The sequence below is a fragment of the Sinohyriopsis cumingii genome, unplaced genomic scaffold, assembly GCF_028554795.1.
Source record: "Sinohyriopsis cumingii isolate HCF-2022 unplaced genomic scaffold, ASM2855479v2 utg003552l, whole genome shotgun sequence".
Taxonomy (NCBI): domain Eukaryota; kingdom Metazoa; phylum Mollusca; class Bivalvia; order Unionida; family Unionidae; genus Sinohyriopsis; species Sinohyriopsis cumingii.
The window spans coordinates 67,147-94,424 of NW_028316527.1; the positions used below are offsets into that span (position 1 = coordinate 67,147).

Below are 27,278 nucleotides of genomic sequence, written 5' to 3' on the forward strand. Positions count from 1 at the left end.
AATAATTTTATCAATTTTACAAAACTTGATGCTTTTTGCTATTTTACTTATTTGAAGACCATAGAGTAATAAATAGAAAATTGGATCTCATCCAAAATCCAAATTTCTGATAAATATTTCAGAGAAATTAGAAAAAAATTAAAATATAAATTTACTTTCTTTTGGAATTATTTTAGTTACTGGTATTTTTTTTAATCTTTAGTGCAACAATATAGCAGCAGAGAGGGTGAACAGACCACTTTAGAAAATGGTCACTCCTTGTTTACCAAAAAAAAACCCTCTCTGCTGCTATAATTTCAGTTCTCCTGAAGATCTTCATCTGTTTTATGCTTCAAGTAATACTCTATCTCTGTTGGTGGTTTTCTATTTTTGGATTTATTTTTTTCTTCTTCTATTTTTATAATATATCATTAAACTTCGATATCGATCTCCACAGCAATTTCCACAAATCTGATATAATCCTCTAACGCCGTTGTTACATCCAACACACCGTCGTGGACCAGCATGTGAATTTTTTGACATGATATACTTGTGTTTTTTGCAATATTCTCCACGACACCTTTTATCACATTTGTTAGTGGTTCCTTGACGCAGCCACGCACAGTTGTGCATTATATTATTGATATCTGTTTAATTAAATTTAATTTTATCGTCACCCTCTCTGTTGTTATCCAAATATTTTATCAAGACCTACACGATATCTTATTCTGGGATCATGTAAATTTATTGTTATAAATCCGTTTGCAACTTGAGCTCGTGAAAAGAAATTTCTGAATTTATTATAATCCATGTCACCACCACACCAAGTTTGATGAATATTTCGCAACGTATGCGTATCAACTCCATTAAACACAACTAAAATATTACAGTTATCTCTGATCACTTCTGGAATTTTTGTATATCGCTGAGTAACATAAATGATATCAGTATTTGTATGTCTACCACGAGAAAATATTCTGCCTGGATTTGGTTGTTTATCTAGCATCACACCATCGTATACAACTAAATTATTAATAAACCCATCAAGATCATCTACGGACGGCGCTTCATCAATATCGGTTATAAAATTAATAACGTCGTTATCCAACAATCTTGCATTTTCATTAAAATCTTTAAGTACATCGTAACATCTTTGATCATCAACGGATGGTGCTGCCAAATACAACTTATCCCATTTTAGCCATCTCATTCTCAAATTGAGTAACAGTTGCGTCTTTCCACTTCCAGATGGCCCTATTATTATCATTCTGATGGAATTTGGTAATTCTGGATGATGCTTAACTGGCTCTCGTCGCCGAGTTGCTGAGAAATTAATTATATCCATGTATGAATTATACATGAATTTATATTGTTTACGTTGTAGAGTTAAAACTCCAACTACCGATTTAGCCACGGTCACAACAAAAAGTAAAAAGATAGCATATGGTGGAAAATGTTCTGTATGTGGTAGAAAGAAATGTTCGTTTGTACCTAATAAAGACGGTGGCGATATTGCTAAATTGATGTCAAAGTTTCCGGGTACTCCTTGGGCTAAATACCCAGGAGAAAAACATCTACCAGGATATAATTACTGTGGTCCTGGTACCAGACATGATATCAGACTCGATAATCAAGACCAACCAAAACCAGGTGAGTATCCAATACACGATATTGATAAAGCGTGTCATGTTCATGATGTAGCATATAAAAGCAATGATCTACAAGACATGCATATCGCATATCGCAGATGTGAAATTAATTCATGCGTTAAATTCTATAAAAAATAAAAATATAAGAGAAAAATTAGCTAATTGGTTAATAACATCTACAATGAAAGGCAAATTAGCGCTAAGTGCTGGTAACATATAATGGAATCAGTTTGTTAGAGTCCAAGAGGATACTGGAGAGGTAAAGCAGCAATTAGTAAACTCGCTGACGCAGGAAATGTTACTCGTGTTACTGCTGAAGCGTGATTATATAAACAGGCGATTATGGCAAATTTACCTACCACCACCGAAACGAATTCAGTACACGTATTTCGATGTTAGTGTTCCTAATGAAGTTCATCAAGCAGATATTTTATTTTTACCACATGATACTGTACGTAGAAAAACATACAAGTACGCGCTAACTGTTGTTGATGTTGCAAGTAGGTATAAAGAGGCAGAGCCTCTATCAACTAAAATATCTTCTGAAGTAGCTGATGCATTTGAACGGATTTATCAACTAGGATCCTTACGATGGCCACATTTACTACAGGTTGATCCTGGCAAAGAATTTCTTGGTCCGGTATCATCGTTGATGAAGCAACATAATGTCAAAATACGACGAGGACATACTGCGATTCATCGTGATCAGGCAATTGTTGAACAATTTAATCGAACACTTGCTGAGAGGTTATTTGGATATCAATACGCGAAGGAATTTATTCAAGACAAGAGATCTCGCGAATTGGTTGCAAGATTACGAAGCGTGGTAACTGCGTTAAATAATGAGATCACACGAACAACCAACATGAAACCAATTGATGCAATTACAAAAAAAAATATATAAACACAACGAAAGGATATTGAAAAACAAAAAATACTCGGTAATATCACTGTAAGATATTTATATGAGCCCGGTGAACTTGAAGGTGGTAAATCGAGAGCAACTGATCCTATCTGGAGTGTTACCACACACAATATATCCACCGTGACAAGATCCTCAGGTTAGATTCAAATGCTCCTCAACGTGGATTTCGACGTGACAAGATCCTCAGGTTAGATTCAACTGCTCCTCAACGTGGATTTACACGTGAACAACTGCATGTGATTCCCACGGATACACAACTATCACCGCGATCACTTAACTAGCGCCTTGACGTCGATTGCACTCGAGACAGGTCAACATAACATTTTCTCGTGTATGACCGCGACTATTATTTTTTCTCTCTACGGTAAATTGTCTTGAATCATTATTCGAATACCGCCACAACATTATACAATGACAACTTGTACAATGATTATTCTGCTGCTGTTTCAACGTTATAATAAATTCAACATCAAGATCAAAATTTGTCAATAGTCTTTATGTATCACAATGATATAATCCAGAACAAATTCACATTAATCCCATCCCAAAATAGTGATTTACTTTGTAATTCCAATGAATAATTTAAATAAATAAATCCCCCCAGATTAAAACTAAACACAGCTAAAAGCCTAATTCCACTAGACAGATATTAAAATAAGAATGACTAATTCTCAGGTAAATAACCTTATATAATACATCCCGAAGCAGCAAACACCTTTTCTGAAAAAGGACTTCAGCATTTTAACGGAAAGTTACCACAAACTGTGTATAAGGAAAGGACAGGTTAATTCAATTTTAGCGAATCCTCCTGCCAAATATCAGGTAGACCATGTAAATCCCTAGTGGAAAATCAATGCTCTGAACTCTGATCATGTTTACAAATGTTCTTTTATGATTAAGTCTACTTACAATCATGGACGAAAGTTAAACACACAATATAGATATTAAGCAACATATTTAGTAGATAATGTCATGCATTTACAGGTCTTTAAATGTTATTTAATATTATCTATTTTGTTATAGATGTATACGTGCATTCATATGGCCAATACAATGTAAATTTGTATCCTTATCTTTGGCAATTTTGCGACGAAACAAAATTTCTGATATGTTGTATCTCAGCTCTTAATTTATGAGTTTCAGTATTTATAATAACTTTGGTTTTCAAGCGAATAAACTGACTCTTTAACTTGCTAATTAGAGGTCACTTATTCTAAGCTCACTATTACTAATTCATCTTGCAAACCCGGGACTGGAATAATAAACTGCACTACGTGATCATATTAATAATTAGTGTAAACATATTGTAATTTTTAAATTCCTTATTATCATACTGTCGATAGCTGAAAATGTTAAATTTGTGCTGCATGAGAGATTGTGTGAAGTTGGTTGCTACAGTTGCCAGTTATTTATGGGACTTTTACATCGTTTCTATTATTATATTTGACCTAACACAATCGTTGTGCTTTCTGTAAACAAATACATTCAGAAAATATTACCGACTTAGCAGACTCTTCAAGAATAAGGTAAAACCAATATTTATTTCATGCATTTGTTACTTAATATGTTTCTTTAAAAAAATAAAATAGTTGTGCATCTGTAATGATACATAATGGCATGAGCACCAAAAATCGCCAAATTGTATATCTTGTTTGTTGCTATTCGATTGTCTGCTAAGAAATTAAAACACTTCCGTAAAGACCTGCGTGAAATAAATATATTTCACTTCACAAACTATGGATAGGACATTCTTCTCTTTTGGAATAAAGCTGGATGCAACGACTCTATCAACCTGGATGAGCAATTATGTTTAAGGTTATCTAAGGGGGCGCTGCATGGATGTATATTTGGTCTTAAATCCATGTCAACGTTCGCGCATTCTGGATCCATTTTCACTTATACAAAATGAAGGCCACGGATTCTATATTCTGTGTTAGCAGTCAAATTGTACTAGAATGCACCTCAACGGCAATAACACCAAATACAAAATGAATAGTCTAGTATTTGGACTGTATGCGGTAATTCTGCGCTCTCTTAGATTAGCTGTAGTCCATACAGCTCAGAGACTACTTATCGTTTTATAGGGAATATACGATATAGTATTTAAATCAATTAACTAATTTTAATGGCAAATGCCCATTATCTTAATTCCCCATCCGGACTCCCAAATAAAACAGCCTTGAGCAGATTTCATAGATGATCACGAATAAGGTGTTGGCTTAATAAAAAGGTAATCTATGCCTCTGAATTGGCCGCATTAATTAGTCATTTTAAAAGTATCCCATTAGTAATTTAACAAATCAGGCCATTGAACTGTTATGACAAATGAAGATCAACGCAAGCGCATATTTAAAACAAATTAAGGGACAGATACACGTAAGGAAGGAAGCTGAAGAATACAGATTGGTGAAAGGTAACATAAATTTATTTGTGAAGAAATGCAAAGAAAAACATGTTTTCGGAACAATATGTTCTTATAACCTGATCATGATATCAGAACCTTACCTCGACACTTTCCAAATTAGAAATATGATGATATTTGCCGAACCCTTTAGCATCAAATGCAAATAGAACTTGACATGCAGTCTCCTGGACAATTGTTTCTTTCACACAGAAATACACCCATCGGAAGGTTGGCGTCGTGCTGTGTATAGTGTCGATGTCCAAGGCACTTATCTTATCGTTGTATTTTGAAGGTACACAATTGTAATCAAATCACGCGATGTGCATATCTTGCACTACCACGATATTTACACTTAGGCTGTACCTAAGGTATCAGTAAAAATGTGTCACACTCATATAGACGATCAATACTGCAATCGATAATACACGAAGAAACATTTGCTTGGTAAGCATTATATAATTATAAGCAGAATGTATATTACTAACCCATATTCAACCTCTTGGAAATAAACTTCGTTATGAATAAGCAAACACATAGAAGACACGAATGTCTCCCTATGCATGTTACTCCACTCTCACCCATCCAGATCCATGTTACGAGAAAAATTCGTTCAGTTACGACTCCATTGTCTTAATCTAAGTAACAGAAACGAATGAAAGCCAACAAGTTTTGTAATATTCAACAAATGATTTACTGTTTCAAAGACAAAGTGGAAATAAAATAAAGAACCTTCATTATCGTGAATTTAATACCAAGTAGTCCTAAAAATTATATTACAATTCCAAAAGAAAACATATTTATAAATGAAACCCGGTGGTAATCATAACGAATTCCACTTTTAATTGCGCTGACATGCCAGAAACCTTAAATGTTATAAATTGTCAATAGTCTTGATGTATCACAATTTTATGATTATATCTGTCTTCAAATGAATTAACAATAATCCCAAAATAGTGATTTATCATGGAAACAATGATCGACTGGTAATTCCAAGTAAGTATTCAAATGAATAAATCCCCTCAAATAATAATTGAACACAACTAAAAAGCGGAATTCCTACGGAAGTTAAAATAGGAATAAGTAATTTTGTTTCTCACCTATTTTATAATACAAAATAAGCAAAATTAGATTATCTTAAAGTGCAACTCACAATTATGAAGCAATGGAATGTTGTCTACAACATGGCCCCTGTAATCTACAATCAAATAAAAATAAGACACAAAACATAGTTATACATAAATAATTGTCATTTTTGAATAGTCGACTTTAGAGACATTTTCTCGTGTGTATATATAACGATTAGAACTTTTTTAGTCTGGGTTACCTTGATGAAAACGCCAATACTGGCGTCCAGTTATTCATAGAGCTTTGTTCATTCGTCTGTGTTTATCATGTCCATTTATCTTTCTCAATTCTACCGTTTCTTTGTCCGTGAATGGGCCTGTGAATTAATATGTTTATCTGTTCGTCTCTTCAGCATTTTAATCGACTATGTTTGTCTATCCATCAGATCCATTTTCCATCGGTTCGCCAATTGCCCATCAATTCGTTTGCCAGGCCGATTTGTCTATTTGGGTACATCTCTTTGTTTCCACGTCACCTAGCTTCCCATCGTTGTTGATTCAATTTTATATCCGACTTCTGGTTCTTCTAATGTTTATCTCACTATTTGTGAGTTTAACTGCCAGTCTAAAACAACCGTGTATTTTGCTTTACAAATCAGACATTATTTCGTCTTTCCAATACGTGTGTTCAAACAGATGAATTATTACAAATATAATTCATCACGAATGTTTGCCTTCTTCTGTTAGATGAACCATCCCTCCCCCCCCCATTCTAAAGGAGGATTGTTATAATTGTATTCAGATATAGGAACTTAAAGAGGAAGCTGTAGATTTTAAAAGGAGAAAATGTTATTCTGTATCAAATGCATATTTGCTTACCTACCTAACTACGTCAATTTATTAAATAACCATATACACAACAATTGCATTTCTTGCTAATAGGTATATAAGCCATTCCATTCGACATCATTCGTAAACTAAAAGCATTAGGTGCATTTTCCCAATCTTTAACCATTCAAGCACAATTTAACTAGGAACCTGCCACTGACAATGTACATGATGTAAGAAGCACAGCGACCAGTGTCCTTTGTTATGAGCTTCTTGTCGATGGTTCTCATGAAACGTTTCCATTAGCAGCAAATACAGTCGGCCTCGGCCTCCAATCCGATGATGAGATTCGTATAAAACTCATATGCTCGTTCAGATTTTTTTCTCCTGGGATGTTTTGGTACGATTCTAGATGATAGTCGACCGCTGTTTTATTGGTGAATGTCTTTCGCAAGAGATTTACATATCGTGCTATATACCGCTTCAGATTTACCAGACCACATGCAGAACAGTTAATATAATAACTTTCGGACGTATCTAGGTAGCATGCCATGGAACCTTCATGTTTGGATTTTTCACTGTAGGCAAGATCGGACGTGATGAAAATAGACCAACCGCAGTTTTCTGGATGGTGTTTCATTTTCTGAACAAGCGAGTAATGCTTGATATCGATTTTGTGGAACACGTCGATTTTCTTAGCGTCAGTGATCCTGTCGTTGAATCGCTGTAGAACCTTATCGGTATGGCTAAGAGGAGGATTTTTTTCTTAAAACATGCACGTGTTCAGGCACTTCTCGATGAAGTATGAATCGAGACGCTTGTGTAGGACTCACCGTAAAAAGCTTTTTGAAGAGTATCGGATTGCGTTTCTTTCTATGTTTGTTCATTCTCCGTATCGTAAGTCATAGTCACTCCCCAATCAGCTCTAGGACAGTACAGATAAAGAACGTTATTGTGAATAAACACTAGCGCGTCAATATTATCGTGAAAACGATCGTTCTAGATTCTCTGTGAAAGACAGTCATGCTGACATCCTGGATACGGCACGATATCAGACCGATCGGATCTCCTGCGAGTTTATTGGAGATTTCACGGCAGATATATTCTGATAAGTCTTCAAAGTGATATATTCAGATCGAGATAACGTTCATAGTCTCTTGCGTCAATAGGCTGTACCAGATAATCGTACAACGTCCATTCTTCCGTTAACTCCTTGCATCGGCTATAGGCACTAGTTTTAGTCGTGGATAGTTTTACATGATGAATGCCTACCTGATCATCGACCTTTGAGGAAGGATATAATTCGGTTATAGAAGTATTATTGGCTCGGATTTCCACAATAGCAAATAACTTATCAGGCTATCCCAGGAGATGATAACCGCTATTGGTTCTCAACACGATAGCTCTGACCCGGTAAAGCAACTCAAAAAATGAGACGACGTTATCCATGTTCTGGGGAGAATCGACATCGAGTACCTGACTTTAATCTTGCTTGGTAATCTCATTCAAGACCACGGTACCACGAATTCCCTCCGTGTTACGTATATTTAATTTAATTTTTTTTTATTTGATTTGATTGTTTTCGGGTTTTTTAATATTTTTTTCTGTACATATCAATGTAATGTAATTTTGTTTACAAGGAATTTGATATTTTCACGAAAAATCCGTTTGACCTGAATGTTTCCATCAATATCTAATAATATAAACACTTGTTTCCATTTTTTGATTTAGTTCCTGGCCTTGATTGAGGGTCAAATAAACAACCTTTTATCGGAGGAGAATGATTGGTTCTTATTAAGATCATACAGTAAGGATGTGACGTTTACATGTAAACATGCTCACGTGATCCTCTATTTCGCAATTGGGCATTTCCAAAATTAAATTGCGAAATATTTAGTATTAATAGTGATGTTTAGGGACAGAGATCTCAGAATCCGGGCTTTTAAACACCAATGTCAGGTTGTTTTCTTCTGCTGTGACCATTATTGAAAATTTTGAGTTTTTGAGTTATATGTTAACTTTTCTTGAGATTATTTGGACTCTAAAATATTAATTCTTTTCTCTGGAAATATTATTGTATTCATACAGAACTCGCGAACAAGGACATTTCTGGGAAACTTTATTTGGATTTCCAAGACCGCAGGATTAATTATTATGTTTCTACAAGGAAATGTAAACGTCAATACATTACAGGCTACATCATACATTATCACCTTCCATCTTAGATTCTTCGTAGGGATTCGAACATGGAATCATTAGAACATTCCAATATTAGCACTTCAAAAAATTGTATTCGTGGATTATTCTCTTTTTATGTTTTGATTTGATTCTGGAAATCGTAAGTTCTCATATTGTTTCATTTTTTATTATTTTTTCCAGGGAAATAAATTGTTATATTTTTAAAAGCATGTTGTTTTTAGTCTTCGGCATTGATTTCCTCGGTGTTAGTGTACAAATAAAACTTAAAGTTGATGAAGAAGATGATAGCATCACGATAGCTAAAATTCGCTTCTTGCTTGGTACGGAAGATAGCTATTGTAGTGATTCATGGTTATTGTTACTATAGGATATGTCTTCTAGTCCAGGCAGATACTACTGTAGAGCTACTATATAGTAAACCATTTCTCTGTGAGTGCACTTGCATCGTACGACGTTAAATGCTACTATGAAGAGAACTACACCATGATCTTTGACCCGGCGATCTTGTAATTGACCGTGTGTTCATGAACTTGTGTAGGGACAATGTGCCACGTGATCGTATCATGCCCCGTGTTGTATATAGGTCAGACATTTCTCTTTTCAGCATTATAGGATTTATCTCCATAATAAAATATGACAGTTAGCACCTGGACAATTCCAGCTTAAGGTCCGAGTTAATATTGACAGATCCCTTCTGAATAGCATCTTTTATTAGTAAGAACAGGTGGATATCGGACATACATATCTCATACTTGTCCACAGGGACATCGTTGCCATCAGTTGCCAGATACAATTTGGTGGAAACACGATTCATGATACATTCCTCATCGGTGATCATCTCCACTTGATACCGCTCAGTTAACTAATATATTATGAGCAAATCGGCTTATTGTATTCAGTACACTAAGACCAAGGTCTACAAAATCAATCACCATAATGTGAATGTCAGAGATGGCCAAGTCAGATCCATCAGCGGCTAATAAACAGACGATGATAATCATAAGGATGAGACAGAATATCACATGCTTGAGAAGTACGGTAAATATCATCGAGTGAAGCCGGATGGGTTTCAATCACTTCCCTGAAATCATTCTGCTTTTCTTGAATCACCTCATATTTCCATCGTGAGGCCTCCTTGGTAGGTTTATGATCGTTGTGATTCCCTTATAACGTGACACCAAGGGGTCTCTCTACAGCAACACGTTTATCCTTCCACAGAGTGGATTTATTATCATATCTCTACACCGCAGATATAACTTTATCATTCCTCTCCTGATGATGTGAATTGATCCCTTTTGCATGTGAGGAGGAATATCCTGCGTAGTCCCATTATCGCTGAAAAAGCATCTCAGTGACAATGTTCTCGACGTCGGTTTTAGTCTCATATTTCATATCCGGGTGTATCCGATTCAGGGAGTAGACACCTGGTGTCTCAGTAAGGTTGATCCTTCTCCTGACGATGTGCTTACCGGTAAACAGCAACGTGACTGTCAGAGGGGAATATGCAATGAGTTCGAGTCGAATTTCTGCTGAAATATCTTCCAGTGTTTTTATCCTGCTTCTTTCAGCGAGATCATTACATTTGAGGCATTTATTATGAATTCCAGACTAGCAGTTTTATCCTTTTGTGGCTTTGATCTCATTTTCGTCGCTTCAGATCTTGTCGGATATTACAGATACATCATTATCTGTCATGACCTTGATAACCTTCTTGATTCTGACCAGAGACCCCTCTACCTCATACGACTTTAATGATGTGGAGTCTTCTATCTCTTTTATCTTATCCTGGAACTCCATAACGTTAGCCTGAATAATTCTAGCCAATGATTTTTTTTCACGTTGTCCTGTCTGCTGTATCTCCTATATTAGCGACGATATCATCAATCTGAGACTGATTGCCAATTACATCGCCTGCTGCTGGCTGCAGATTATTCATAGCATTCTCCAGCACCGAAATATATGTCTCTGGGTCCTCTATCCTTTTTCTGCTTTCCAGAGAAAATATCATTTGTTCTCAACGATCTGTGGACTAAGTGCGGATGTAGTGGTTAGTCTCTTTCCTGGTTCACTCAACGACATGTTTGTATCTGTTTGAGAGCGGTCTTAATTCAAGGCAATTCCATGTAACCGATCTTGTAGTTTCTAGTCCATGCCGACTGAGGAACACCCATAATCCACAGCAAAAGGTTAGGTAAATACAGCTAACTGGGACCACGTCGACGTGACATAGCAACTTACATAAGTAAACCACTCTCCGAAGTTCCTCTCCAGCCACACGTGATATATTTTAATTTTATCAATATACTTGATGTGGGAAACGTGAACAGCGTAAGGCCTGAGGAAGAATTGTCAGAGAGATGATCCCCACAGCTATCTTGTAGTATGGAGTTGGATAAAAAGTGATGGTGTACGGTTTAGCAGTACGCATTGCTGAGAATATGAGGAACTGCGGATCTGAATAGAAAATAAAAACAAGATCTGTATTCATCTCCTCCAAGTCCACATAATCCTTGTTTGCAGCATCATTGGCAAACAACAGCTGTGAGAGTATATTATGATTTCCCATGCTGAGATCTCCTTACAACGAAGATACCTAGTGACAATAACCTGGCCCAGCAGTCGATATGATGTTTTTTTTTTATCTTGTTCAGGTCCAGACTTAACTTAATGTCATCGTGGGATTGTTCTCCTTCCAAGTTGACTAAATAAAATATTGTAGTGAAAGTGGTACAATACATGGTATCGTGAAGAAAAGCCAGAAATCTTTTTTCTTTCTTATGTGTTTTCGGCATATCTCCAATACGACTGAAAACGTCCACTATGGAATATTTATCTTGACTTCAAAGACCAGTTTGGTTTTATTTACTTCAACGATGATTGGTGGCGGCACCGAGGATTTGGAGAGTGGTATCTTTTCTTCTCGTGAAGAACAATTGTCCAGACGACGACCATAGATGATTGGGACTGAGATACGGTCTGAGCAGGAACGGGTGGTCTCGGCACAGGTCCAGAACAACTAGGACAACATTGATGCTGGGCCCAGGAGATAGTCACATCCAGCTATCTGCGTCGTCCTGGATAAATCAACTACTTAACCTCCTCAGATGCAGATGTTGTGTTATTCGGACGATCTCTCTCCGGAGAGGAATTTTATCCCACAGATGCTGAAAGTTCACATCCATAAAAGAAAGGGGGGGGGTAGAGTGTGAATTGACCACATGATAACCTATATCATCATAAAGAAATGAAGACAAAGACTGTGGATATTCTATTCGGTAGCAGTATTCAGCTTATCGACCGATTAACCAAGGATATCCTGAAAAAGCAACAATGTCACTTAAGACAAATGTCTCTGGAGAGAAAATGCTAAGAGATAAATACAATTCCTGACTTATCTCCGGGATACCCTGTAAAATGACACCTTGTGTCTGCATCCAGGCATTATTCTTTTTGAAAGACTTACGTATCTCAAAAGTATTGTTTTTCCAGGAAGAGATGTGTCTTCTTCCAAAAGTAGCCCATGTGATGTAGGTGGTGATAGCCGTCACGACAGCGATTGCATTAGCGGCTGCCAGATTCCAAGCTACAACTGCTACTCCATCAGCGGAAAAGTTGCTAACAGAGACCAGAAACGATCATAGGACTCCATGAATATCAGTAGCATCTTTTCCTGCCAGTTGAATTAACCATTCCTTGAGTTTAATCAATAATGCCTTAATCCTATTAAGAAAATCATTAGGTTATGGGATTTGTCCAGGTCCCGGTGGACTCGATCCTGAAGGACTCAGCTGGGACGTGGTCCTGGTGTTGTCCTTAGAGTTGCCGCAGATTTCAGGGATGCTTATGTGGCTGAAATGGTAAATCCAATATCCGCGACAACCTCCGCGACAATATTTCTTCTCGATCGGATGATAGCAGTGACTTGGGTGGATGATAGAATCATCACTGACAGAATATCGTTCGGCGATGCCGTGCTCTCCAAGGAATATGGGTTGGACAGTATCCTTCACAAAAGTTTCATCCATCTTCCGGTTGTCATCCGTGAGCTTATGAGGACAGATTTATAACTCTGGGGATCGCTAGACAGTGATAGAACTATTTCCTCCTCCTTGTCCTGATCGCCCTGGGTGAGTGTAGATTCCCTCTGAGCATCTTCCTCCGGTCGTCTGTAGGTGGTATATAACTCGTCAAAATAATAATGCAGTCGACAAAGATTTCACGTACAGACGTTCTATATCACCCTGTTTTACTGCAAGAGTCCATGTCATTTGATTCGGTCATGATGCGAATGATATCCTGAGTCAAGAAGACCGTCAGCGTGTACGTTCTTACTTGGAATGGAAGCCTTGCTAAGCCCTTTTGCTGAGAACGGATCCTCCTATGGATCACCGTTGCCTATTATGATTTGGGAATAGTGATCTCAGAATTAAACCTTCTTTCGTCTAGCATAAACAGCATTATATCCATAAAAGGTCCAGGATATACTCACGAGACAGCATCGTTGCATTCGAGTGGAGGCATTATGTCCTAAGTGGAAGATCAAAAACAGAAGCTTGTTACTGACTAAGGAACTTACTACCGAATACAGGAACTCTCTAAAGATCATGTCAGTAACCGGAATCGAATGTGTGACCTCAACGACCGACAAAGTCTTGACAATCAACTATATTTTATCTCAATCGTTTAAAATGGCCACGGGAATCATCCCTTCTACTGCTGCATGCACCAACTACACCATCTTCACGTTTCCCGCCGGTAAAAGCTATTATAAGATTAAAATGTGTGAAGTGTGACTGAAAAGATTTCCAGGAGAGTAGTTCAGCACGGGGAGTGCTTCGGCAAACATAGACTGGTCTGGTTCTGAAGTCATAATCAGATCAAACAGAATCGATTTCTGGATGATTGCAATACTACCACTGAGCTGGAACAATCGTGTGGAATACATTGAACTGTTTGAGCTGTCTTAGTCTGCATCGGTCAGTTAGAGAGATATAGTATATTATGATAAGGCATCGGAGGAGTAAGACACTTCTGGACAAAGAGCCATCCGAAGTTTGGAACTACACAAAACGGTTATCATATCGTAACTGTGTCAGGTCCATATGGATTCAGGAAAACGTTACCCGTTTCAAGCATTGTATAAGAGTGTAATTATGGCATGATACCTTCCGGACTAGTTGTCAAGCTGTCAACCGAAACAGGACTGATAATAACATAGATAACCTCACAGCGGTTACTATCCGAGACAATATGAAACACTTGTCATCCAGAGGCTCCAGAATACCCAGAAGACCAGTGATAGCAATCAACATGGAGACCGGAGAATTATAAACATTTTACTTCATAAATCAAGAAGCGAGAACCCCAGATACTCTGCTGCTGCGAAGGTATGGTAAGAAGGGGCCACATCGAGAATTGCAGGAGAACTCTACACTTTTAAGTTTATGCCGATGTAGTTTCCATGACTTCAGGTCTTTTTAAGTTAACTGTACAAGTCTTCTTTCTTTGTTTCTTCTTTTCTTTTTTCTGTATAGTCCTTCTTTCTTTCCTGTCCTAATTGTTTTGTCACTGAGTGGAGATAAGTCAAAATATGCTAAGAAAAGAGTAAAACTTCTGATTTTGCACCACGTCTTTAGTATAGTCTGAACACGGATCAATGATTACAAGAGAAACCGAATATAGTGATGTTTTATCCAGCAGCAGCTTGTATCATATGAGTATCAAGCGAAGGAGTCGAGGGCAACCAACTACATCATACAGCGAAGCCGTATACAATAAATTGGCGTCTAACAGAACTGTTTTCATATATTGTTTTTAAAATCCCTTAATCGGCATATACTAAAATTGAATTCTTATTAGCATATATTTTAATTCCTAATACACCTTCCTCCAGTGCATAATTATATATATATATATATATATATATATATATATATATATATATATATATATATATATATATATATATATATATATATATATATATATATATATATATATATATATATATATATATATATATATATATATATATTTATATATATATATATATATATATATATATATATATATATATATATATATATATATATATATATATATATATTTGTGTGTGAGTGCGTGTGTCTGTGTCTGTGTGTATGTATGTGAACAAGTTGTTATTCATGTATTATTGGCTATCAATATACTTCACTTCTAAATGCATTACATAGGACCAGGAGATATTTACATTTCTTTACCTTGGCTCTAATTCGTTTATATTTCAAAATGTTTCTAAATATCATTTGGTTATGTGATTTAAATTCATAAATCAAGGGTCGTCTTCTCTCTCTCTCTCTCTCTCTCTCTCTCTCTCTCTCTCTCTCTCTCTCTCTCTCTCTCTATCTATCTCTCAAATTTCGACTACACTGTTCACTTCTATTATTTCCCCTCAACTCGACCGCTCCGGTGGCCTAGTGGTTAGAACGTCTGCCTCAGATGCGGGAGATCACGGGTTAGAACTCAGGTCGAGTCATACCAAAGACTTATAAAAATGGTATTAACTAGGCGCACAGCATTAAGAGGTTAGTGTTAGGACTGGTTGGCCTCGTGTCAGGATAATGTAACTGGATAGGACATCATGCTGCATGTCTGCGACATTATGCTCCAATGCTAGACATCACTATAAACTACCACACTGCAGACATCGTAGCGATGTGTCTGAACGTTTATAAGCTAATTTAAAAATCCAAATCACACTCACACACACAATTTAAGAGAAAAACACGAGATGTAAATATATAGACCTTTCATATACTTACGGGGCGCATGATTATTAGCAATGTGATTAATTCATAATAATATAGATGTCCAAATTTCACAGATATGAAGGCAAGTGGAGATGGAAAAAAACCATTACTTTCCGATCTTGTTCCAGATAGACTTCTAGCAAAGTAAACACAATTATCAACCGATGAGTTTCTGAAATAGCGAGTTGTATAGAACACAAATGTAGAGTAAATACATTTGATATGCTCATTTATATTCGCTTTGTTCCCTGATAATGTACTGGTGATATAAATAATACTTACCTTTCATACAGGTATAAACATGTTATTAAGGTAGTCCCTACATTTTACCCTGAAGGTCAAGTATAGAAGATAAATATATGTACATGTACGTTCAGGTAGAGGTGTATGATAACACTTCAGATAAGTAACCTTTACGATTTTGTATGCACCTGCAACAGTCAATATTTTCTTGGTATTAGAGCAACAGGGACTATTTTTCTGTACAAATATGACTCCTAAATACATTAACGTTAACAGTTAAGCACTGGTTTTAACAATAGGCATAGTATAAAAAATATCCATACAATTTATCAACAATATTATATACTGCTGGACTTTTGAGAGACTAACAAACAATCAAGTTATATCACCATGTGAAAAGTAAAGTAATATTTAATGTTTTGTGTCCTTTATTGAAAGTCGTAACTTGTTTTCGGTAGACATAGACTATGTTAGTTCGACTATAGCTATACTATTAAGTCTGCATAAATGATGGATGTCATATACTCCTCAAAGAACGAAGTTGTGTTCTGTTTTATATGAGATACTACAACATAACGAAAGCAATGTTGTTGTTTTTCTTTGTTACGTTAAAGTACTCTCGTTAAGAAACTTCACTTCAGTGGTACACGATATGAACCTCGCGCATTGCATATCACGTTAATGAAAGCAGGAGTTCGTGATTACCAAAGTATATGGATATTGTCAGATATACAGATCAGGGTCAAATAATAAAGCTATTTGACTAATCCATGTCTAACATATAATGTGATATAATAAAGTGTTCCAACGTCTCCCCGGATGGACAATTTGATTTATATGATCATTATCCTCGTTGCCACCATAATGGTATATTTTATCGCCATAGTGCCACGCTTTGCTAATATTTGTGGGTATTTTGAGGGACTTTTTCAGACTGTGGATTTAGGTACTTCCCGTAGCCCAGGGGATAATGCTAGCTCCGATTGCCGGATTGACAACGAGTGAACAGGAAATCGTTTTGATGGAGGGTCAGTATCTATCAGCTTCATATAAAGATGAAAGATGCGCTTGTCAATCGATGTATTCTGAGTGGGAACCTGTGTGTTACACATGGTAAAATAAGTATAGCACAGTTGAAATTAAATGACATCATGTAAGATTATACTTGTCTGAAAAGAATAGATCTCATTTCGCAAAACAGGGTTAGGATAATATCAGTTACTATTGCTTTCATTCCAATGTATACTTTATACAAAAATATTCAGTAAATGTTTTCATGAAAGAGCGTCAGTATTTATAGATTGACCTCACGCATACGTTTATCATCTTGTGTTTAAAAATGATGTTATGTGGTCGACCAGTGCATATATTATATATGAATTATATATCATACGGTAAATCGTCGAGTAATTATTCGTATCCCATATTTTAATGACTATTTTAGTTAGGAAAAAATAAAATAAATCTGTCAAAGTCAAAACATTTTCTCGTACACTCTTTCCTGAATGAAACTATATAAACGGAATATTGCACGTTCTCGGCAGCAACATCATAACTAGTCCATAAGGAAAAAATATAAACTATACATAAACTATGAATCACGTCCGTCCAAATTAACGGTATAAATTACTTCCCTAAAGAGATCAGTCCTGATTGTGATATAGAGTATTTGGGTCTGAAATTAGCACTTATTAAGTTCAGCATACTTTTTGCTTAGTGTGACAAAGTAAACGTGTGTCATGTGACCTCTTCCAGAACGGATGTTTTCTGTAAACTCTCTAGGCATTCATTTGGAATTATACCCAGAAAATGCAAGCTAATATAACTTAGTTTCTTCAAATATATTTTGTATCCACGTTCGTGCATGGCAAAAGTACGATATTGCATCAGAACGTCAAAATATAAATATATATAAGAAATATAAGAAATGGAATTATCCACGGACACTAAGTTGTACAATGATCCCTGAAGCAAGTTCAGGCTCTTTTTTATTTTAAGCCATATCACTAACATACATCTGTACCATGTTGTTATCAATTCCCAAAATTAGGAAATATAGATTAATGGACGGGTTGTTTGAACCTAGACTGACGCCAAACGTATAAAGATAGTCGAAATTTGAAAATGGACAAAACTTGAACCTAAGAATCCTATAATACTTAACGTTCTATATGTTATTTTAACATTCTATTTTTTTCTCACTTATATACTTTCCTCTGACTATATTTTTATCTAAAACTATTTCTGGAATTATCAACCACAGTGCAAATTAAATTTTATATAATATGTGATCTTTTACTCGGGTCTACCATTGTTAGGTGGATGCACGATATTAATTACCTTTTCAATCGATCCGTCTGTCCTTCCGCTCCAGCAAGTTGGAACGGTAGTACATTTCTTTGAAAGACTAGCACATAATTGAATGATATTTGGTTGGGGTATTTCCTATTTCATGAACATGTACATTTTAATGTGTTGATTTTTTATGTTGAATTTTGACAGAGATGTAACCCTTCTCTAACAATGTTTAATATCGATAGCAGTCAACCGTTGAAATCAGGATAACTAAGAAACCACTCAACATATCCTAAAAGAATGTAGTGTGTCCATCGGCTACAAGACCTAGATCTGCCTTTTACGGGATATACATCTAAGTGACAAATTACTCACTATTTATTTGCCTCTCTCTCTCCCTCTCTCTCTTATATTGCCAAATCACGGCAAAGTTAGAAAGGATCTCTTGATTATCTATATATAGAAATATTGAGAGTTAGAAAGTCCAGTGTCTAAAATGTATGATGTTAGACTGATCCTCTTTTAACATGCAGTGTGGTATAATGTGGTATCCACAATGGAAAATCATTCTTATATTTCATCTTTATCATTACTGTCATTTAAACATTGCTAGTGTTACAAAACTGGAAGCATTAAGAGGTTAGTTTTAGGACTGGTCTGCCTGGTGTCAGGATAATGTGACTGGGTGGGACATCGTGCTACATATCTGTGGCATGATGCCCCAGTGCGAAACATCACTATAAACTTCCATAAGCCAGACATCGTAGTGATATGACTGAATACTGTCTAAAGCTACGTCCAAAGTCCAAATCACATACAAAGAGACACAAACAGACACACGCACACTCACACACACAAAAGATAGGATCTTAATCTTTATTATCTTAATGGTCATCATCGCCATAATCATATTGAAGTTCATTGTCGTTGTTGTCAATATCATCGATTCTTCTAATTAGACATCGTTAGATAAACAATTTAGATAGTATCGCTTGTGTATTACGCTCCAGACGAAGCAGGAACTAACTTTTATTTATATCCCCATACATTTTGAAAAGTATGGGAAATTGTGGCGCATTCCGTCTCTCCGTACATACGTATGTAATGTCCTTACATAAGCTGCATCAAAACGAACGTTAATGTTCAACCTTTATTGTTTGCTTCATTTGTATGGGAAAATATGAGCTCATTTTGTCGGATGGATACTGCACGATCTTGTAGAGTGCAGTATCTATCCGACAAAATGAGCTCATATTTTCCCATACAAATGCAGTAACCATTTTATTATATACTCATTTTTTTATTCTACTTATATATAAACTACAGGGAACAACTTAACTGAATTTATGCTGTATTCCAAAAGAAATACACAACCGCAAATTCGCTGATACACAACCATATTAATGCGAACATAATTCCGCCCATCGAAATTTGAACATAGTCGCGCGCTGGACACGTCTTACAAAAGAAACTATCGTTTTGGACTATTTAAAATTGAAATTTAGAGCTGTATTGTGAATGAATGCACATTGCATCAACTTCTCCATTTAGTCTGGAATGAATGAATATGGTATATGTGTCGATTCTAATAAATTTTTTGATTATGGGCTGGATTTATGTGTTAATGCCACATGAAGTACATCTGATTTGAGCAGCAGGAGAGGAGTCTTGACTCATCTACATGTGTTTTTCTGTTATGTTATGGAATGTTTGTGATCAAAATGTGGGCGAAATATAAACTTTTTCAATTATAATGATCAAAAATACGCTATGGAATATAATCTTCATTTCATTTTGAGTGCAGTAAGAAGTATATTATTTTACTTGGAATGTAGTCGAAATGACAGTACAATTTCGAAATGTGTAATCAAGCTTTATAACCAATGACATAGCGCACGTAATACGGATTTGCAAAACTAAGAAAGTACATTTTGAGGTAATTCAAGATGCAAAAATGTAAATATACCTTGTGTTATTTTTATCACCTTACAATATATGCCTGGTCATTTACATGCTCCCATAGCTGTGTTATGACCTGTATCATCTATCGTTAGCCTAAATCCGAAACATTGTATCAACAAAGTTAACACACACAGTTGCCCTCAGTATCATTTTCGATGACATTTGATATACCCAAGAGAGCACTGGTCATAGTCTGAACCATTCCATGAACGAAAAGTTACGAACATTCTCCTAAATAACTGTTTCAATAATCAGAATGGTATTTTCAATACTGCGTATCACAATTTTTGTGGATATTGCGAATATCACGTTCATTTGTTTGCTTCTTTGAATGTTTCATGTGTGACTCTGAAAGTTCATAAGCTACTTTAAAAATCCAAATCACAAAATTTGAGAGAAAAACACGAGATGCAAATATATACCTTTCATATACATACGGGGCGCATGATTATTACCAATGAGATTAATTCATGATAATATAGATGTCCAAATTTCACAGATATAAAGGCAAGTGGAGATGGAAAAAAAATATTACTTTCCGATCTTGTTTCAGATAGACTTCTAGCAAAGTAAACACAATTATCAAACGATGAGGTTCTGAAAAAGCGAATTGTATAGAACACAAATGTAGAGTAAATACATTTGATATGCTCATTTATATTCGCTTTGTTCCTTGATAATTTACTGGTGATAGAAAGTATACTTACCTTTCATACAGGTATAAACATGTCATTAAGGTAGTCCCTACATTTTACCCTGAAGGTCAAGTATAGAAGGTAAATATATGTACATGTACGTTCAGGTAGATGTGCATGATAACACTTCAGATAAGTAACCTATACGATTCGGTATGTACATGTGACAGTCAATATTTTCTTGGTATTAGAGCAATATGGACTATTTTTCTGTACAAATATGACTCCTAAATACATTAACGTTAACAGTTAAGCACTGGTTTTAACAATAGGCATAATATAAAAAATATCCATATAATTTATCAACAATATTATATACTGCTGGACTTTTGAGAGACTAACAAACAATCAAGTTATATCGCCATGTGAAAAGGAAAGTAATATTTAATGTTTTTGTCCTTTATTGAAAGTCGTAACTTATTTTCGCAAGACATAGAATATGTTAGTTCGACTATAGCTATATTATTAAATCTGCAGAAATAATGGATGTCATAAACTCCTCAAAGAACGAAGTTGTGTTCCGTTTTATATGAGATACTATAGCATAACGAAAGCAATGTTGTTGTTTTTCTTTGTTACGTTATAGTACTCTCGTTAAGAAACTTCACTTCAGTGGTACACGATATGAACCTCGCGCATTGCATATCACGTTAATGAAAGCAAGAGTTCGTGATTACCAGAGTATATGGATATTGTCAGATATACAGACCAGGGTCAAATGATAAAGTTATTTGACTAATCCATGTCTAATGTGACATAATAAAGTGTTCCAACGTCTCCCCGGATGGAAAATTTGATTTATATCATGCTTATCCTCGTTGCCACCATAGTGGTATATTTTCTAGCCATAGTGCCACGCTTTTCTAATATTTGTGGGTATTTTGTGGGACTTTTTCCAGACTGTGGATTTAGGGTCTTCCCGTAGCCCAGGGGATAACTCTATTGCATGCTAGTTCCGATTGCCGGATTGACAACGATGGAACAGGATATCGTTTTGATGGAAGGTCGGTATCTATCAGCTTCATTTTGATGAAAGATGCGCTTGTTAATAGATGTAATCTGAGTGGGAACTTGTGTGTTATACATGGTAAAATAAGTATAGCACAGTTGAAATTAAATGACATCATGTAAGATTATACTTTCCTGAAAAGAATAGATCTCATTTCACAAAACAGGGTTAGGATATATATCAGTTACTATTGCTTTCATTCCAATGTATACTTTACACAAAAATATTCAGTAAATGTTTTCCTGAAAGGGTATCAGTATTTATATATTGACCTCACGCATGCGTTTATCATTTGTTTAATTATGATGGTATGCGGTCGACCAATGCATATATTATATAGGACTTATATCTCATACGGTAATTCGTCGAGTAATTATTCGTGTCCCATATTTTAATGACTATTTTAGTTTTGAGAAAAAATGAAATAAATCTGTCAGAGTGAAAACTTTTTCTCGTACATTCTTTCCTGAATGAAACTATATGAACGGAAGATGGCACGTTCTCGGCAGCAACATCATGACTAGTCCATAAGGAAAACATATAAACTATACATATACTATGAATCACATGCGTCCAAATTAACGGTATAAATTGCTTTCCTAAAGAGATCAATCCCGATTGTGATATAGAGTATTTGGGTCTGAAATTGGCACTTATTAAGTTCAGCCTACTTTTTGCTTAGGGTGACAACGTAAACGTGTGTCATGTGGCCTCTTCCAGAAAGGATGTTTTCTCTAATCTCTAGGCATTCAGATGGAATTATATCCAGAACATGCAAGCTAAGATAACTTAATTTCTTCAAATATATTTTGTGTCCACGTTCGTGCATGGCAAAAGTACGATATTGCATCAGAACGTCAAAATATAAATATAAATAAAAAATATAGGAAAATGATGGAATTATGCACCGACAATAAGTTCTACAATGATTCCTGAAATAAGTTCAGGCTCTTTTTTATTTTAAGCTATATCACTAACAAACATCTGTACCATGTTGTTATTAATTCCCAAGTTTAGGAAATATAGATTAATGGACGGGTTGTCTGAACTTAGACTGAAGCCAAACGTATAAAGATAGTTGAAATTTGAAAATGGGCAAAACTTGACCCTAAGAATCGTTTAATATTCACGTTCCATATGTTATTTTAACATTCTCTTTTTTCAATTATATACTTTCCTGATTATATTTTTATCAGACACCGTTTCTGGAATTATCAACGACAGTGCAAATTAAAGTTTATATGATGTGTAATCATGTACTCGGGCCCTCCATTGGTAGGTGGATGCACGATATGAATTACCTTCTCCGTCGATCCGTATGTCCGTCAAGCAAGTTGGAACGGTAGTACATTTCTATGCAACCATAACACATAATTGAACGACATTTGGTGTATTTCCTATTTCATGAACATGTACTTTTTAATGTGTTGATTCCTTATTTCGTATTTTGACAGAGACATAACCCTTCTCTATCAATGTTTAATATCCATAGCAGTTAACCATTGAAACTAGCATAACTAAGAAACCATTCAACATATCCTAAAAGAATTTAGTGTGTCCATCGGCTACAAGACCTAGATCTGCCTTTTATGATATATCATTTATATATATATATATATATATATATATATATATATATATATATATATATATATATATATATATATATATATATATATATATATATATATATATAAATGACACCTTACTCACTATTTCTTTCTCTCTCTCTCTTTCTCTCAATTATAGCCAAAATCACGGCAAATTAGAAAGGAACTCTTCATTATCTGTATATAAAAATATTGACAGATATAAAGTCCAGTGTCTATAAGCTATGATGTTAGACTGATCCTCTTTTAACATGCATTGTGGTATAATGTGGTATCCACAATAGAAAATCATTCTTGTATTTCATCTTTATCATTACTGTCATTTAAACATTCCTAGGGTTACAATATTGGAAGCATTAAGAGGTTCATATTAGGACTGGTCGGCCTGGTGTCAGGATAATATGACTGGGTGTTACATCATGCTACATGTTAGCGGCATGGTGCCACAGTGTTAAACATCACTATAAATTGTCACACGGTAGACATAGTAGTGATATGACTGAATACTTGTTAAAGCTACGTCCAAAATGCAAATCACATACAAAGAGACACAAACAGACACACGCACACTTACACACACAAAAGATAGGATCTTAATCGTTATTATTGTTGTCCGGATCTTAATCGTTATTATTGTTGTCCTTGTCATAATTGTAATGGTCATCATCGTCATGATCATATTGAAGTTCATTGTCGTTGTTGTCAATGTCATCGATTCTCCTAATTAAACATCGTTAGATAAACAATTAAGATAGTATCGCTTGTGTATTGCGCTCCAGATGAAGCAGGAACGGACTTTTATTTATATCCCCATACATTTAGAAAAGTATGGGAAATTGTGGTGCAGTCCGTCTCTCCGTACATACGTATGTAATGTCCTTATATAAGCTGCACCAAAACGAACGTTACTGTTCAACCTTTATTGGTTGCTGCATTTGTATGGGAAAATATAAAACAGTTTTGTCGGATGGATACTGCACGATCTTGTAGAGTGCAGTATCTATCTGACAAAATGAGCTCATATTTTCCCATACAAATGCAGTAACCATTTTATTATATACTCAATTTTTTTATTCTACTTAAAGCCTAATTATCTATATATATATATATAAACTACAGGGAACAAAGTAATTGAATTTATGCTGTATTCCAAAAGAAATACACAACCGCAGATTCGCTGATACACAACCATATTAATGCGAACATAATTCCGCCCATCGAAATTTGAACATACTCGCGTGCTCGACACGTCTTACAAAAGAAACTATCGTTTTGGACTATTTAAAATTGAAATTTAGAGCTGCATTGTGAATGAATGCGCATTGCATCAACTTCTCCATTTAGTCTGGAATGAATGAATATGGTATATGTGTCGATTCTAATAAATTTTTTGATTATGGGCTGGATTTATGTGTTAATGCCACATGAAGTACATCTGACTTGAACAGCGAGGGAGGAGTCTTGACTCATCTACATGTGCTTTTCTGTTCTGTTATGGAATGTTTGTGATCAAAATGTGGGCGAAATATAAACTTTTTCAATTATAATGATCAAAAAGACGCTATGGAATATAATGTTCATTTCATTTTTAGTGCAGTAAGGAGGATGTTATTTTACTTGGAATGTAGTCGAAATAACAGTACAATTTCGAAATGTGTAATCAAGCTTTATAACCAATGACATAGGGCACGTAATACGGATTTGCAAAACTAAGAAAGTACATTTTGAGGCAATTCAAGATGCAAAAATGTAAATATACTTTTTGTTATTCTTATTACCTTACAATGTATGCCTGGTCATTTACATGCTCCCATAGCTGTGTTATGACCTGTATCATCTATCGTTAGCCTAAATCTGAAACATTGTATCAACAAAGTTAACACACACAGTTGCCCTCAGTATCATTTTCGATGACATTTAATATACCCAAGAGAACACTGGTCATAGTCTGAACCATTCCATGAACGAAAAGTTACGAACATTCTCCTAAATGGCTGTTTCAATAATCAGAATGGTATTTTCAATACTGCGTATCTCACTTTTTTGTAGACATTGCGAATATCACGTTCATGTTTTTGCTTCTTTGAATGTTTCATGTGTGACTCAGTAACTCGATCACATTGTTCACTTTATCATCTCTACTTTCAAATATATAAAATAGCTGTGTGCATTGTTTGTTTATAAGGTAGCTTCTAATACACTATACTATTTTTATTCAAACGTGTCGTGTAAGTGTGTCAATATCAAGGTGTTAAGTATCATAGAATACTAAACGATTCTGACAAAATGAATTTAACGGAGAACAAATCTAGAATATAATAATTCATTGTTCTGTGTTGGAAGTCTGTCACTATATGATGACTACATTCTCTCTCTCTCTCTCTCTCTCTCTCTCTCTCTCTCTGATCTAAATGATTGTTTTGGGTTGGAAATTTATCATCATCATTATCGATCATAAGCATCATTAAAGCTGAATAGTGGGTATGTCAGTGAACTTTGCGACCCTATATGGGCTGATATGTGTAAAGACTGAGAGACTTTTTGTTTTTTAGTAGGCGTATTTCTTGGTCAGTAGATGAGTGTGTGCAGGTCAGTCACACGGCTTGCTGGTTAGCAGATGCTGTCTCAGCATTAGACTTCACTTATCCCTTGATATTATTTCTAGCTATATATGTAAGAAGTCATACTCTATTCCTTGAATTATAATAAAACATTGCTATTTCCCTTTCACCTATAATCTCATTTGTATCAAAAGGATAACACAAAATAAAATATTTTTTTTAACAATGTAAATAAAAAATATAGATCCAAAGAAAAACACCTATACAAAATTACTATTCTAATGGTATTAACTATGTCATTTTTAAAATTATTTTTACAGCCTCGATGTCAATTTCCCCTTCATGACATATAACTATATTAAATCTTTCCATAATATTACTGAGGCCAATGGCGATTTTGAAACATTTTTGGAGCTTCAGACTTCAATTGCCATTCCGTTTGTAAACATGCATGAAGAGCCAGTTCTGTGATAAATATTCCATCCGAATATTCTTATATATGAAATATAATCTAACGAACCAAGGAAAAGAAATTACATCATAACTGGTTAAACTTACCTAAAATGAATCGATCTTCCTCCACAAACTAGGGATAATATATGATTCAACTCCAATCCCTTTGATAGACATTTACATTCCTGTCATCCAGTAAATTCTTTCCTGAAAGATTATCAATAATTGCATACTGATTTCAAGAATGTGCTAATCGTCGTTTTCGCAATCTCATGACACGTATACAGACAATCAGTCGATAGATTATATGCGACTTTAATCTCACCAGGAAAACACGCAAGTACCCTTTCTTGTCCGTACTTGTGTTTCGAATACATGCCAATTTACACCGGTACATTGTTACATGACAACAGTCGTTAAGGATCGATAAAATATTTTTATTTATGAAAACGTCACTAAGAATCTTCTCTCACATATTGTTTTAACAGTCTAGTCAGCAACATAAGGACTATTTTCATTTTTAAAAAAAGAGTATAAACCGTATATTCTCTATGAATCATCTGCGGCCACATTATCAGTTTAAACCACTGTAATAAAGAGATCAATGCCGATTT

The 27,278-nt window shown here is 35.2% G+C and overlaps 1 protein-coding gene across 2 annotated transcripts in view; it reads right to left on the reverse strand.

Annotated features, from left to right (window-relative positions):
* The window catches only part of LOC149769604 (uncharacterized), a 41,726-nt gene extending 14,783 nt beyond the window's left edge, over window positions 1-26,943 (reverse strand). Inside the window, exon 1 of one of the 2 annotated variants that reach the window (XM_089949818.1) lies at window positions 26,770-26,943. Coding sequence is in view for 1 of the 2 variants with exons in the window: in XM_089949817.1 (XP_089805943.1) it covers window positions 5,059-5,111 (53 nt within the window). In the remaining variant the exon portion in view is untranslated. Of the gene's footprint in view, window positions 1-5,058; window positions 5,159-26,769 lie in introns of those variants that run through there. The other variant, XM_089949817.1, reaches the window with a different exon arrangement.
* Between the last annotated feature and the right edge of the window lie 335 nt (window positions 26,944-27,278).